The 15,234-nt window shown below is 42.2% G+C and overlaps 1 protein-coding gene across 9 annotated transcripts in view; it reads left to right on the forward strand.

Annotated features, from left to right (window-relative positions):
• The window catches only part of MTCL1 (microtubule crosslinking factor 1), a 107,458-nt gene that overhangs the window by 55,839 nt on the left and 36,385 nt on the right, over positions 1–15,234 (forward strand). For 3 of the 9 annotated variants that reach the window (XM_061448782.1, XM_061448787.1, XM_061448785.1), the window contains exons 5-7: positions 1,894–1,971; positions 5,860–7,185; positions 8,137–8,292. In XM_061448782.1, the coding sequence (XP_061304766.1) occupies positions 1,894–1,971; positions 5,860–7,185; positions 8,137–8,292 (1,560 nt within the window). The remainder of the gene's footprint in view (positions 1–1,893; positions 1,972–5,859; positions 7,186–8,136; positions 8,293–15,234) is intronic. The other 6 variants (XM_061448784.1, XM_061448790.1, XM_061448788.1 and 3 more) reach the window with 3 other exon arrangements.

The raw sequence follows: 15,234 nt of genomic DNA on the forward strand, positions 1-15,234 counted from the left end.
CTCAGGCTCCTTGTGCTTGTATCCACAGATTCAGGCTGCAGTTTTCTACCAGAAGAGAAAATCACCTTGCCTCACAAAGTAATTGAATCACAGCTTAGGGACTAAATAAATTTACATGCGGTGCCAAAGAGTTTGTGCTAATCAGCATCTTGGCCAGGAATGCAGTTCACACACAGCAACGGCACCTCATGAACTCATGTCGCAGCCTGGGGTTTGATGTCTCTGGTGTTGAGGGGCAGCACATGAACTTGCGCTCCCCCAAGCTAGGACACACGACAGAGCCGAAGCTGCTCACTCAGCCTCACTTTGCACACCCATTTTATTGAAATCCCGGAGGCTGATCCTTCTCAGGAAAGTGGTCTGCCCAGTTTCCTCTGCTTTTTGTGCTGACTGTAGGAGTTAAAGCTTTTCCCGGCACCCGTATGGTTACTGTTTATAGCCGGAGAGATGGCGATAGTGTTTCTTCTTGCTGGGAAAGGAGCCAAGACTGACATTGTGCCTTCCTTAGAGAAAGGTTGCACCTCCCCTGCTGCCTCTCAGCAGGCTGAGTGTACACAGCCGAGACCTGCGGGCTGTCTCTGAGTCGATGGAGTCTTCAAATCCATTGATTTGTAATAATAACCTTAATAAATAATGACAATAGGTTGCGCTTGAGTGGGTAGAGCGGACAGCTGAGTGGACACACATGGGGCTTAGGGTGACCGGAGGCTGCAGCTTGCTTTCCTGGGACACAGCAGACTGAGCTTCCTCACTTAGCTTATAGGTAAGCTTAATCAGACCTTAAAATGGGGCCCTGGCTTAATCAGACCTTAAAATGGGGCCCTGGGCAGCATTTCCTGCAGCACCTGCAATGGAGAATTGTTGAAGTAAGTTGTCAGTCAGGTCAGAGAGTTTATGTTTCTGCAAGTCTGTAAAATAGATGGATGAAATATATATATATATATGCCCACACACATGCAGATTGCAGATGAATCTACATGAAGGCACGGTTGTGTCCACTGGGGTTTGTGGGCGGCACTGTCCTTCCTTTACTCATTCCTGGAAATACAGAGCAGTGCAGAGGGAATGGATTCCTTGTGTTTGCTTTCTCCGCCCAAATCCAGGCATTAAAAGCAGCTGTAGTTTGCTGTGGAAAGCCCTAAAAATGACTTCACAAAATTAGCCAAGTAACCATGGGTCAGCTCTGTACCATTCACAACATGGGGAAATGGTCCAGGAAACCACCTAGGGAAAAAAACCCAACCTTTATGCTGTATACACACATTGTAGTTTGCGGGTGCAACAGCACTATGCAAGGTAGCAGTTTTCTTCAGCAAGTCTTTAGGGTAGGAAAGTCTGAGAAACAATACTATATATATTGACATGGCCCAGCTTATAGGTGCATGTCCCAGCTATCTCCCAACTCTCAGGTGTTACTCAGAGCTGTCTCCAAACCCTGGTATCCAATTAGAGGCATATGCTGGTTGAGACCAGAGTGCACCACAGCAAGTGCCCAAGCTGGTGTTCAAACAGCTGCCAGGTCCTGAGGCATGGCCTAAAAGGATAGGTACAGACACAGCCTGGGAGGTTCAAAGTGCTACTCTTTAGCAACAGCCTAACCCTAAGTACCTAACATAAGTTCAGATCCCCATTAAATGTTTTGTGAGACGTAACCACAAACTTAGGTTCTGTGCATCCTCATACTCACAGATATGTGCAGCATATGGCAAGACTGGTGTTTTTACTTACTGAGAGCTAGTTCATCATGAATATTAGCTGGAACATCACACCCACTGCAGGGCACACCAAGTAAAAAATACCTGTGAAATCGATTGTCTTGAAGCTGTGTAAAAGCAGAATTCGTAGTAGCGCTTACCCACCTCTAGCAGTACTGAAGGAAAAGTTTTTATTCAGCAGAATTGCAAAACGGAGCTTCTTGGAAAGTACCAGGCACCAGCCAAAACACAAAGAAAAGTGGTTCTCCAGCGCAAGGTAGGAATGCTGGCACTCAGCCAGATGCTTGGGTGCTGGTCGTACTGCCCTGTCGTCAGACTTGCAACCCCAATACCGCTTGCCCATCTTCTGCCTGGCAGCTCCTTTGAGCCGGTGGTGGTGGTAGAGGAGATGGCATTGGTCTCACTCTATCTTTGTGTCTCCTTGCCAGAAAAGAAATATCATATTTGGGAATTTTTGATCAGCTCTTCATTCTCATCACATCATTTACATTGCAGAATCACTTTAAGTTCTTTCCTTTGAGTTTCGTTTCCTTATCTCCACGTTCTACATTTGTCTAAATTAGACTGCAGGCTCTGCAGAGAGGGATCTGGATTTTTTCTTTTTTGTTTTTTTTTAAAATCTGCATTAACATCCCTGTGAAGTGCTATGCAGAGCATGGTGCTATTGCATGCAAATAATCACTATCAGTAGTCATTAATTCCCATTTATCCTTAACAGTCTCTTAAAGTCCATGACAAGCACCATGACTGATAGAACATTTTTGCACTGTCATTCTTTCTTTTCCTTCTGTATGGCCTGCCCCACATACGTTTTTCAGGAAAGCATCCACATACTGGATGTGTAATACAGTCATGCTACCATAGCCCTTATTTAGCCCCTAAGATTTGAGCCTCTTGTTCTTCCAAAAAGACAGAAAGACTATTCTCTCCCTCCCCTCCTCCCCCCTTTCTTTACATTTTTGATTTAACTAATAATGAACTATTCTTATTTTTGGTGATTTGGCCTCTGCTTATTTTGCCTAATGTGTCAAAACTCTTCTTGCCTGTGTGGGTCTGTCTCGCTTTCTTGCTGTTCCTGCTTTGTTTCGACTGATCAAGAAATCACTGATATTTCTGTACATAAAGTTTCCGAGGGACAGATGCATGAAGGTTGGAGTCCTACCCTTCTGGCATGCTTAGATCTGGCTGATAAATTTCTCGTGACCATTCTTTTCCTTTGGAAAAAAAAGCTGTCCAGGGAATGGGATTTTCAGTAGTTATGGTCCCTGGCAGAGAAGCAGGGAAGATTTAGAGCTTTCTCACCTTTCCAGATGGGATTGATATTTAGTAGGCGAGATTAACCTCCATCAGCTCTGTGATGTTGTATGAAGCTTGTGTTTGCTCAATGAAAGAAATCTCATTTGTTTCAGCTCTTGCAAAAAAAAAAAAAAAAATAATCTACAAATGTGGTCCTTTTTTTTCATAGACGAAACCTAGCAATAAAGTAGAGCTGTTTTAAGAACAGTCATTTTGTCCTGCCCTGATAACATGCTAATTCTGCAGATGCATTGAGTCGTGCAGTGATGCTGAGCAAAAACACTGGGGCCCTGAGCCCAAACCCAGCAAAGCCTTTCCCTTTTCTTCAAAGCTTCAAAATGCTGAGTCCAAAGTGTGCCTGGGTGACTGTTATTTATACTATTTGAAATGCAGTGGGTGTCAGGCTGGACTGCTCCCTGACCCCGGGGGAGGAGCTGCCCCCTAGTGCTCCCAGCTGGGGTGAGATCTGCGGGCAGGCTGGCCCTTCCCCATGGGCAGTGGTCCAGCCAGGGAGCTGCGAGCTTCCAGCTAGTGCCACTGATGGCTGGGCGCTTGCAGCCAAAGAAGCACAGGGAAGAATGTTGGATTACAAAGACAGAATAAGGAAAATGTCAGATATCATTATTTCCAAGCTATTAACAGGTAAATAAATAAACTGGAAGGATCACCCCACCTGTGAGCTCTGACATGCAGCACTGGTCTGGCTGTAACTTTCCCTGTGATCCTTGTATTTCCCTAAAAGCAGAGCCTGCAGCTGGGGATAAACTGATTCTCGATGACAGGAAAAACAGAGCTCAGGTACTGTGCAACCCTGAGCAAAGAAGATGCTTTAATCATACAGCCTTATCCAGCCAGAGCAACCAAGATTCAGAGTGACTCCAGTGGAGGCTGCATGGTGTTTTGCCAGGTTTTAATCTGATACTTAATTTGCAATTCCAAGTCATAAAGAGAAAAGCAATTTGCAAATACATGTGTGAATAGGTGGTGTATGTATGTGAGCAGACAGTAGAGAGGAAAGAAAGCCCATCTTCTAGAGGCTCTGCTTCTAATCAATTATATACACCTTGATGATATTCATAGAAAACTCTCATTTCTGGTGCCAGAAACAAGATGACCAGAATTTTTGTCAGTCAACTGATAAACTGATTGCAGCTGTGTTTGACTCCTGAAACCCACATATTAACAGACACTTTGGCTATTGTTTACCTCACTCATGTTATTACCTTTTAAGAGAATTATTTTACTATTTACTATATTAAAATCCCAACCTGCACCCAGCAGAACCAGTAAGAAAGCTGATGGAGTTCAGAAGTACACGACCAATTTCTTCTGTAGCTGTTTAGTTATTAATAGCTGAAATTAAGATACGAGTAGTATATCTCTAAGTAGAATGAAGCAAAATAAATCTAGGTAACGCAAAAGACACTGTTCCCAATGTGCTGTAGAAATCAAATCATTGCCTCAGATTGCTGAGCCATAATTAGTTTTGTAAAATTTTTATTTCTTTTTTTTTAATAGCCTCATCTGGCTGAACAATTAAAGTCAGTCATGTTTGCTTCTGGATTTGTTTGCCATTATTAGGAGTTATAACAAAACAGTGCTTGTGAAAGATAGTGGTGCTCCAGAGACTGAAATGAAGTTTCCATAGATACTTGCACATATGTCCACATGGCCTACCAACAATGATAAAACCTGCTGTCTCAAGAGATCATCTTTCAAAGCCTGCCTTCCATTATACTGCTAATGCTGATAAATGTGTCTGTCTCCTACAGGCCAAGTGGCTGTATCTCCATGACAATTCACAGAAGTGATTCATGCAAAGAAATTGTTCATCGGCTTAGAATTTGCTTAACCTTGTCTCCTATTTCAGCACAATACACACTGGAGTTTTCATTTGAGTTGAGATGCAGCACTTTGAAATGCTCAGCACACACAAAAAGATCAAACTCTCATTTAATACCCTGGTGCTTCATGAGGAGTTCAAGTTTTCACATGGGATGGATTTGGATGTTACCATGGTTTAATGATTTTTTTCCTTTCCTTTTCACGTGTTTTCTCCAATCTCCCTTGTGAACAGTTGTCCATACCAGAAAGAGTGATCACAATCTGGTCTATCCCAGTAATAGCAGCAGCAGAGACAACAATGTGCTTCCTATTTGGAAAGCGAGTTAGGCATTCTGGCTATTTCACAGCACTGTGAGATTAGACTAATGAAAGTCTTCACTTTGCAAGGCAACTGTGCAGCTTAGCAAACTTTTTTTTATGCTTTCTACCTTTAGGAGACTGAGATTTGGGATTATGATGAGTAAATTCATCTGAGTAGTCTTTGTTTCATGATGCTAAAAGGAGCAGATGTATCATTAAACATAAATGGAACAGAAAGTGCCAACAAATCATAGACCCTTTCATTTGGATCATTTTTTCTAGTGGAAGTTGTCCCTGCCCATGCAGGGTGGTTGGAACTAGATGATCTTTAAGGTCCCTTTCAACCCAAACCATTCTGTGGTTCTGTGATTCTATGATTTTATAATTCTGTGTTCGTTTTCCACAAAATTTGCTCAGTATCTGAGAAAAACTAAACATTGTGCTGGCACTCTTGCATCACTGAACACTTGCAAAAGGCACACGTGATTTTTTTTTTCCCCTCTAACTCAGGTCAGGCTGCTTTGCCAGTTTAACCAGGACCAAGAGATGTGTCTCAGTTGTGTGGTTTGCGCAGCTCTGTTTGTGTGTTGTTTGCATACCTAAAAGATACAGCTCAAAGGGTGGGGAGGAGAAGACTTTGCAAAATAAGATGCTCTATTGTAATATAATCTTGGGGTGGGGGGGGCTTGATTATTCTTGGCAGGAGGACAGTGCTGATTTGAAGTGCCAGCTCCAGTTTGCCAAAGAGGAGGCAGCGCTGATGCGTAAGAAGATGGCCAAACTGGGGAAGGAGAAGGACGAACTGGAGCAAGAGCTCCAGAAGTATAAGTCCATCTATGGAGATGTGGACAGTCCCCTGCCTACCGGTGAGGCAGGGGGCCCACCCAGCACCAGGGAGGCAGAGCTGAAGCTTCGTTTGAAGTTGGTGGAGGAGGAAGCCAACATACTGGGCAGGAAAATAGTGGAACTGGAGGTGGAGAACAGGGGGATTAAAGCTGAAATGGAGGATATGAGGTGCCAGTATGAAAAAGAGTGTCTCAGCAGGGACCACATTTCAAGCATTCCTACCTCGCCCTACGGTGACTCCGTGGAGTCAGCCACGGAGCTGCGCCGGCACCTGCAGTTTGTGGAAGAGGAAGCAGAGCTGCTGAGGCGGTCGATCTCTGAAATTGAGGATCACAACAAGCAGCTAACGAACGAGCTGAACAAATTCAAGTTTGATCCAGGCCAGGAGCCGGGCTGGTTGGATGACACGGCATCCAAGTGTGGTGGGACATTGCAAGAGGAGCTGAAGTCAGCCAGGTTGCAAATCAATGAGCTGAGTGGAAAAGTGATGAAGCTCCAGTATGAGAACAGGGTCCTGATGTCCAACGTCCAACGTTATGATCTTGCCTCTCACCTGGGCCTGCGCACTTCCAGCCCCAGGGACAGCGACGCTGATAGCGATGCTGGGAGAAAGGAGAGTGACAGTGAAGAGGGTCGCCCACCCCAGCCAAGGAGAGAGGGGCCCATTGGGGGTGAGAGTGACTCTGAAGAAGTTTATGAGAAGACATCAGGTTTTGGGAGTGGGAAGCCATCAGAAGTCAGTGACCTGTGCTCCACTGAGCTCATGAGAGTGAAAGAGGACACAGAGTCTTTAATTAACATCAAACGCGAGGCTGAGCGGCTGGAAAGGACCGTGGACCGCCTTATCACTGATACAGACAGCTTGATTTATGATGCCAAGGTGCATGTCACCAGCAGCCCATCCACCGAGCTGGATTTCAGAAGTGGTGAGGAACGGAGAGAAGATAAGCACGAACCAGAGCTCCTGGACACCGTCAACTCCAGGATGAAAGCTTTCCGGAAGGAGCTACAGACCTTCCTGGAGAAGGTTGATCACATTGGGGAGGGCCTTAAGGAGCAGATGGAAGACCTCTCCCCTCTTCCCCATCTCACAGAGTCTTCCAGTTTTCTATCCACAATGACATCCATGTCCCGAGACTCTCCTATTGGTAACTTGGGGAAGGAGTTAATCACCGACTTCCAGGTAGGTTGGCCCGTTGTTTGCCTTCTGTTTATCGTTTCTCTTTCTTTCTGGCATCGCTACCTTAGAGCTGATTTTCCTCACAGCTGCTTTGTTATGATTTCAGACCTGCAATGTATTTAAGTGTGTAAAGTTAAACAAACACTTTATAGGCTTTTTTCTTTTATTTGTTTGCACAACTCCTTTGATTCAGAGGCGGTTCCTCATGGCAAAAAGGCTAATCCACTGGTGCTATAGAGATTGGTCTTCTTTTTGTCTGTAACAGCAGTGTTTTCCCATGAAAGAGGAGATTAATTAAAAAAAAAAAAAAAAAAGAATCTGATGAATGTAAATTAGCAGCATTGCTAAGAAATGTGAGGAGGTCTTTACCATGCTCTCTCATAAAAGGGTCAGGCGTGTTCTCAAAAGCCTTGCCAAAAGAACCCAACCAAATGCAGTTTTCTAAGTGATGTGTTTTGAAAAGCCTGCTTACAGCTCACTCCCCTAACCGAGCAGCGAGTGAGAAGCTCTGTAGCCAGCGAAGGACTGCCTTGCCTAAAGCGTTGCCCATGGGCGCATGTCTAAACTGCCACAACTGCCACACTGGATATGGCTTTTCTGCACAGCACAAGTAAGGAAGGAAGAGCCTTGTGTCCCGTATCCTTCATGACTTGTATGCTTGCTGTTGGTTTGACTCATGCATCCTCATTGCATGCGCCTCATAACCAGTGTTTGCATTCTTTTTTCCTCTCTTTCTCTTTTTTGCTTTTCAGATGTTTCAGCCCATCATTTTGCTCATCCTCATTTTGGTTTTGTTCTCTTCACTTTCTTATGCCACTGTATTTAAGTTGGTTTTTCTGTTCACGCTTTTCTTTGTCTTGTAGTTTTTCAGTCGTCTACCTTACCCATTTTTGTTTTCTTTATTCCCTTCTGTCCTTTTGTTTTTTTGTTATAAACCGCCCATGCACCTAACAGTCCAAACTGAGGGATCAGATGGAGTGGCAGCTCAAACAAGATCGTGGAGAGGAGCAAGAGATTCACCACCAGCGAGCCACCACCGACCCACACCGCAGAGCTGATGGAGACATTAAACTCTACAGGCCAGGAGACAAGGGCTGTTTCAGTCTAGAGGTCAGCAAAGCAGCCCATCTTACTCACTGCCTCCTGCTGCCTTAGCCAGGAGATGAGTAACAGAAGCCAGGGGTTGGGGGATTAAATTGGACCAAACAGAGCACCTGTGTTGCGACATTTGTGATTGACCTCTTTTCCCCCTTGCAGTTTCAGACAAGCAAATTGGTCCTCACGTTGGACTCATCACCCTGCTCCCAGTAGCTTTGCTAAGTGGGAAAACATGGCTCAGGGACCCACTAAATTGAGTATGAAATGAAAGATCCCTGGAAAAGGGATTCACATCTCTGATGTGAAATCATGCTTCCAGGTTTCACTTTATTGGATATTTTAAATCTGGATAGTCTATAGATAGAGATCGTTTTACATTTTGCCTGGCAGTAGTCTGCGCAGGAGAAAGTTTGAGGCTGGTGTTCATGGTGATTCTCAGAAAGGAACACAGCACCCTGCAGCTTCCAAAACAACTTCCTTAAAGGAGAATTCTCCATTGTTTGGGTTGTTGAGTACTTTTCCATTCATCAAAAGCATGAATCAGTTTTTATTTAAACCTTCATCCATGCAGAGGCCGTATCCGCCTCAGTTAACATCTCCTTAGCTGCTTTCTCATGAACATAGATTATCCAGACACTACAATGAGTCCTGAAGAAATTTATTTCTAATCTGTCTCCATAAAGGCAAGCTTGGAGCACTGAAAAACCTTTCTGCTGGCCACTGGGAAGCCAAATCCACCTTGAAACTGGGGTGGTTAGAGTAGCTTCTAGTGAAGGATGAGTTTTAATGTGTTTATAACTCCAAAAACAAGTGTGCAGTCCTTAATATATCTGAAACCCCTAAGTGACTCTGGGAAAAGGAGAATGCTGACTGGAACAGCTAGGTTTGTAAGTGATAGCAACCACTAGAAAGCAGGGTAGGAACAAAAAGCTTCAGGCGGCTGGTAGCCAAGCAGCTTGATGCTGTGTTGAATATCAAAGGGAGAGTGGCCCTTCATCTTAACACAGGTAATTCTTTGCTGGTTTTGTTTTGCTTGTTTCGAATTATCCTGACAGTGCAGAGTTTTGGTAGTATTACTATAATTTATTTGTTCAGCTGCTTCTCTTCCAACTTCTCACCTTTACTTAATAAACTTCAGGAGGGATATCTGATAAACCCAGGACACCGTAAGTCACTGAAAGGTAAAATCTGTCTTCGGCAGCCGTGAAATGGGCCAATGAGGTAGAGAAGCCTTGCTGTTCAGCATGGAGCCTTTTGCAATTGTACTGCTCAATAGTTATTGTAGATTAGGTTAGAAAATGCCCACAGAAAATGTTTGCAATACTTCTGTTTAAATTCTGTTATCTTTATTAATTCCGCTTTACCTTATGTTAGCCTTGTTATTATATTAAATCTTATATATATGAGTCCTTTGTGAAAATTAAGGATTTGGGTAATTTTAGCACAACATCTTTTTTAACTCTCTCAGCATGGAATGACGGTGTGTAAACTATGTACAGCAATCTGCCTTTAAACAGAGGGTGGATAGTTTCACACCATAGCCTGACAAGGAACAAGCCAGTAATTGTAATCAAAGGTAGAAACTAGCTAGCTTATGTCCAGATGTGCTCAAAAGATGGGGAAGGCCAGGGCTTAAATGGCCTCACTTGAGAAAACGTTGAAGACTAAGGCCTTTGCTTCAGTCAGGTTTACTTAAGCAACAACGAATATTATGCTGCTTTACACTGAAACTGAAATCCTAGAACCTGTAATATTCAAACCCAAGTGAAGCAGAAGATTCATCCAAATAATTTTGTATAATGTAATTTTTACTGTTTTTTGATGTCATACACCCCACTAGCAAAACCTACCATTTTTTTGTACCAGATGAATGAGCAGGAAAAAATCCTATTCAAATACCAAAGGGGTGTTTTAATTACCACAGAAAATTCAGATGGATACTCAAACCTTTCAATGCCCACAGCAGAGATGGCTACACATAAGCTGTTATTTGCATTCTCTAGAAGTGAAAATATATGCACTGGCTAGTGTATAACATTGGTTGATGATCTTCTTACTGCATATGGACTTCCCACATTAGAGCAACATATTTCAATGAGGCTGGTGTTTTCTTTTTAAGCAAGCAAACCCATTTTTCTAATTTTTCCCAATTTTATTTTTTTCCCAGCTGAATTTTAAATAGAAGTTTTCCCAAACAATGCTGAGCAGCTTCCATTTAGCCACTTCTCCCATTTCTAAAAATAAGCATTGTGGGAGCCTAATTGTTTGATTAAATATGAAAAATGCATACTGACTTGTGCTTGAAACTACCCAGTAGCCTAACTGTAAACATCTGCCTTTGTTTGGGCTTTGCACTGCAGTTGTTAGTGCAACAGTATCATTAGAATGTATTTGCATGTTAAAGAGGTGGGTTAGAGTCACAGTCCAAGGGAAATTATATCTCAAAATTGCCTTAGAGCAGGTCTTTGTTTTCTTGCTGAAACAAGCATTCAGCTGCTGTTGCTGGAGGTTGGAGCCCATTGGAGTGGATGTTCGATCCATTATTCATGATTTTTGCAGAGCTGGGTTATGGTGGGAGGGGGAAATCATTCTTTACCATCCATAGAAAAAGCAAGTGAACAAGTGAGAACTGCCCTGACTAAACGACACAGAGGAACTTAAAAAAGGGAACACAATGCTTTGTGGAACAGATGTCCGGCACAAATCAAATGATTACTATGGCAACAAATTGGAACTAATGGGAAAACTGATAAATAATTTTTCATCTGGTGAATTTTACCCATTTTACCTCCTTAAGCCACCTCTTTCTGTTTATTCAGAAACAAGAAGGCATTCTGGAGAAGAAAAATTTCACTCTTTCACATTCATATATGACCAAATATAGTCTGTTTGATATATTTGATACATACATATTTGATACCTAATGCTCCAAAAGGGAGCTGTATCTCTTAGCTGTTTGCTTCTTCAGAGGGCATCAGTTCTGCCCTTACCCAAGTACGTTTCACCAAAGGCAAAAGCACTTATCTTTGCATTTCAGATTTGGATTATTTTCACACATGGCTTTTAAAGACTTACACATTTGTTTCTGTGTAGAAAAGTGCCACAAAACCTCTGACAACTCTAGGTTATGGAAAAGCAACCACTGAAGTGAATTCACTTACAAGGAAGAAGAGAATTAAAATAAAAACAGATAGAATCATAGAATGGTTTGGGTTGGAAGGGACCTTAAAAACCATCTAGTTCCAGCCACCCTGCCTTGGGCATGGACACATTCCACTAAACCAGGTTGCTCAAACCCCCATCCAGTCTGGCCTTGAACACTGCCAGGGATGGGGCATCCTCATTGAGATTTAGGGCTACCCTCTTTCTTCTGATACAGAGAGGAAAGAAGGAAGTTAAATGATGTCTGATGCTGAAAATCTGACAGGTAAGTCTGTTCTACATGGTTTGTTTGCTGATACCCAAATATTCAGTGTATTTTTGAATTTTAGGTTTCAATTTTCATATTTCTCTCTAACAGTTAGCTACCACTAATAAAAGTTACAAAGTACTTAAAATCAAGGTTAAATTAAATAGGCTAGAGAAGGTGAGAGCATGTCTTAAAAAGCAAGTCTTCCACAAGGTCTAGTAATAAAGTGGGAAGAGCATACACTGAAGAATAATTTCTTCTAGTCCATTCTTGTTCTGTTCATCCATTTTCCTTACTTATCATGCCCATAAGAATTATAAAACATCTCTATTACTCTTAAATTAATCCCTGGGTTCAGTGTGGACCAGCCAGATACAGTGATGTGCAAGTTAGGTAAGTCACTTTATCACCTGCTTTGAGTCAAAACTTCTGTATGGACCATTTTGGATATATGGGGAGAATTTTGGTCTGTGTTTTGAAAGTTGTATTTTTAGCTGGGTTTGGAATATCTGTGTTCCTTCTGTGCAATTTTCATTATTCCCTGTGAGAACTTTTCAGCTGGATGGCTTTTGCTGCAGCTCCCAGCCATGTGCTGAGAATTTGCACATCCTTTTCTCTTGCCCTGATTTAAGATTTTGCTTTCACAGAAAGCAAGCCGTGAATGTTTTATACATCGTGATGTCCCTTTCTTTTGGGGGGGGGGGGGGAAGCAAACCAAAACAAAAAATAAAAACAAAAAAAACCCACCGCAACCCTCAACAAATGAGGACACGTAGCAAGTTGTATGTCTTAGTGCCCACTGTTCCTCCAATGCAAAGCTGTGGGAAGAAAAAGACAAACTGGTGCTGACAGTATTCCTTCCCACCAAGATTAGGGGCAGCAAGAATAATTTACTTTGATGAATTGTACTCTTTCTTGCTATGCAAGATTCTGTAAAGGTTGACAATATAATGGCTTGAAAGACCCTTTATGATGTAAATCTGGATATCGAAGTCCTAACTGAACTCGGTGAGACTTTGTGTACTATCCATACAATGGGGTGTTTTTTTAAAGACTTAGAGCAAAGTGTTCTCTTTCCATATAAGCACAGACAAATAACTACACAACTGCCTCTTGTAGCAAATGGGATAAATGTAATTTATTTTCAAGGGGTGAGGAGAAGAGTACATCTTGAGAAGCAGCCTCTGAGAATTCAGTTATATGTGTATTGCTTATAAAAAGTAATACAAAATGCACTGGAAGTGCCTTTCTGATCTGATTGATTGTATGTATGCAATGGTCAGCAGTCACATATGAAAAAGTAGCAGTTTTTAAACTGCATGGTCAAATGTGAGGTCCAAATATCAAAGCATATAACGTAGCATTAGGAAAACAGCTTAAGATGTTTATCTTTTGGTTTCCTTGGAATTACCCACAAATGCTGGAGAGCATCTTTCTACCCTGCCTCCTTAGGGTATGCTCCTCCTTCAATTTCTCCTGAAAAAAAAAAGAACAAAAAGAAAGATTCCATGAAATTTGATGTTCACAGTTGTTGCATATAAATTGATTGAGTTTGCAGGCAAATTGAGGTTGTAATTAGCTATGGTAAAATGGAGAAAAAGGATGAGTGAAACCCAGCTGTACCTCATGGTGCCTGGCAATCATGCGAAAACAAGTTGTGGGAGAAATGTAGGATTGTGTGAGCTGGATTGTAACCTGAAAAGCTGTCAAAATGCTGAGAGGGGTGTAAAGGGGTCAGTGCCATAAGGATGTGATGGTGAAGCCCCCAAAGCGTGGATGAATTTTCTCTGCTTTCCTCTTGAGGTAAAGGCATTGGCATGGATTAGCTTGTTCTGGAGTGGTAACAGGTGAGAGAAAAGGGTTCAGCAGAAGGATTTGGCACTGCCTGTCCAAGAGGACAGGAATGGAAGTGGATCTGGAAGTGCATTAATTGGGAAACCATCTGTCGTTTTGAAGCTGTGAATGAAGTGTAGCTGTTTCTGTGGTGCTGTGGTGGAATAGCAGTAGGTCTTAGTTCCAGTTATATTATGTTTGTGTCTTGTGGGTTTGTGTCTGTTTCTGTGGTGTCAGTACAATGTGTAGTGGCAGTCTCAAGGTTTTTTCTGTTCTTCATGTAGAGCATTTGTTAATGAGCACAAAGGAAACAAAGAATGGAAGTTAACAGGTTACCGATTTTTGTGTTAATTTTGTAGCAGTGTTGTTTTCCAAATCGAGCCAAAACTACAGTTGTGCCACAGACTAAACCCTGCTGATTACATGATTATGTATGATAGGGCCTGATTTCCATGTGTAAACATATAGACATCCATCAGTGTAATATTGGATACCTGAACTGTGTACACAAATATCACGATGCATTTCTACCTATTCTTCATTCGTGATCCGGACATTTAGCAGCAATCTATAAGGTGCTCAAGTAAGCTTATCTCCCTTGATTTGAGCGTATGAATCACAATGCTACTGGTAGAAATGACATTACATGACATTATAGATTATGAAGAGTCCTCAGGTTGCACTGGAAGGAAAAAGTTGTGCAGCTCTGCATTCATGCATGAAGTGCTTTTTGTCATGTTTTCTTTACCACTTCTGAAAATATATTGTCTTTAAAGAGGCAAGGCAATTGTAAGATGATTTGCACTGTTTAGTGTGCATGTAATAGTCTGTCTTTATGATGTATTTAATCTCTTCTTAGTAGTTCCAACAGTTATCACACAATCCCATCACCCAAGTTTCCTGAAACTTGGCTTTTCATGAGCTACATTTATCAAAAATCTGTATGAGTTAATAATTTTCTTGCTTTAATTTTGCAGACATAAGGTATTATCCGTATACACTAAGTGATTCCAATTAACTCTAGTCTGAATTAGAACAAATGATCTTTTACCAAACTGTTGTTCATTGGAAAACACGAGTGTGAAGTGCATAGAGAAAACTCACACCTTACCTTCCTGGTAAATTTTGCTGCTCTGATTCAGCTTCCAGTTTCAGGAATCCCAAGACCGACAGTATTTCTACCTACCTAAATGCGTAATCGTATGGCTGGAAGGAGAAGCATACTAAGATCAGTGATTATTGTGACCAGATTTTGCCTTTCTGCAATGCAAAATATCTGCAGACACATTAAAGTGTAAGATTAAATCAGTAAGGCAGATAACATTCTCTTGGTCACTTCACGCATACATTTCAGAGGGCTGGGAGTATCTTTTCCTCAGGTACAAAACATACTTGCACAAGTCAATAAGTGAATCAAGACAAAAAGGAACTGATAAGGCCCAGAAAGTGTATGCAAGGGCGAATTTCATTTTCCAGGCAAGTCTCTTCCTGCCAGTGGTTTATGGGATTCTTCGATCTTTTTCCCTAGAGGAGCAGAGCAGCCTCTGTTCCAGTGACAAATACTTTTTGAATAACCAGAAGTGTCCCAGCAAGAGCAGCCACATCCCAAACAGCAACAGCAGCTGGTTTTGCTCTTGGGAAGTGGAAGTAGTGCCTGGGGAGAGGATACGAGTGCCAGGGCTGATGTCAGAGGGAAAATGGCAGTGCAGGCC

This window comes from Pezoporus flaviventris, unplaced genomic scaffold (genome assembly GCF_033815535.1).
Source record: "Pezoporus flaviventris isolate CSIRO_AGI_PZ_B2104156 unplaced genomic scaffold, CSIRO_AGI_Pfla_v1 ptg000007l, whole genome shotgun sequence".
Classification (NCBI taxonomy): Eukaryota; Metazoa; Chordata; class Aves; order Psittaciformes; family Psittacidae; genus Pezoporus; species Pezoporus flaviventris.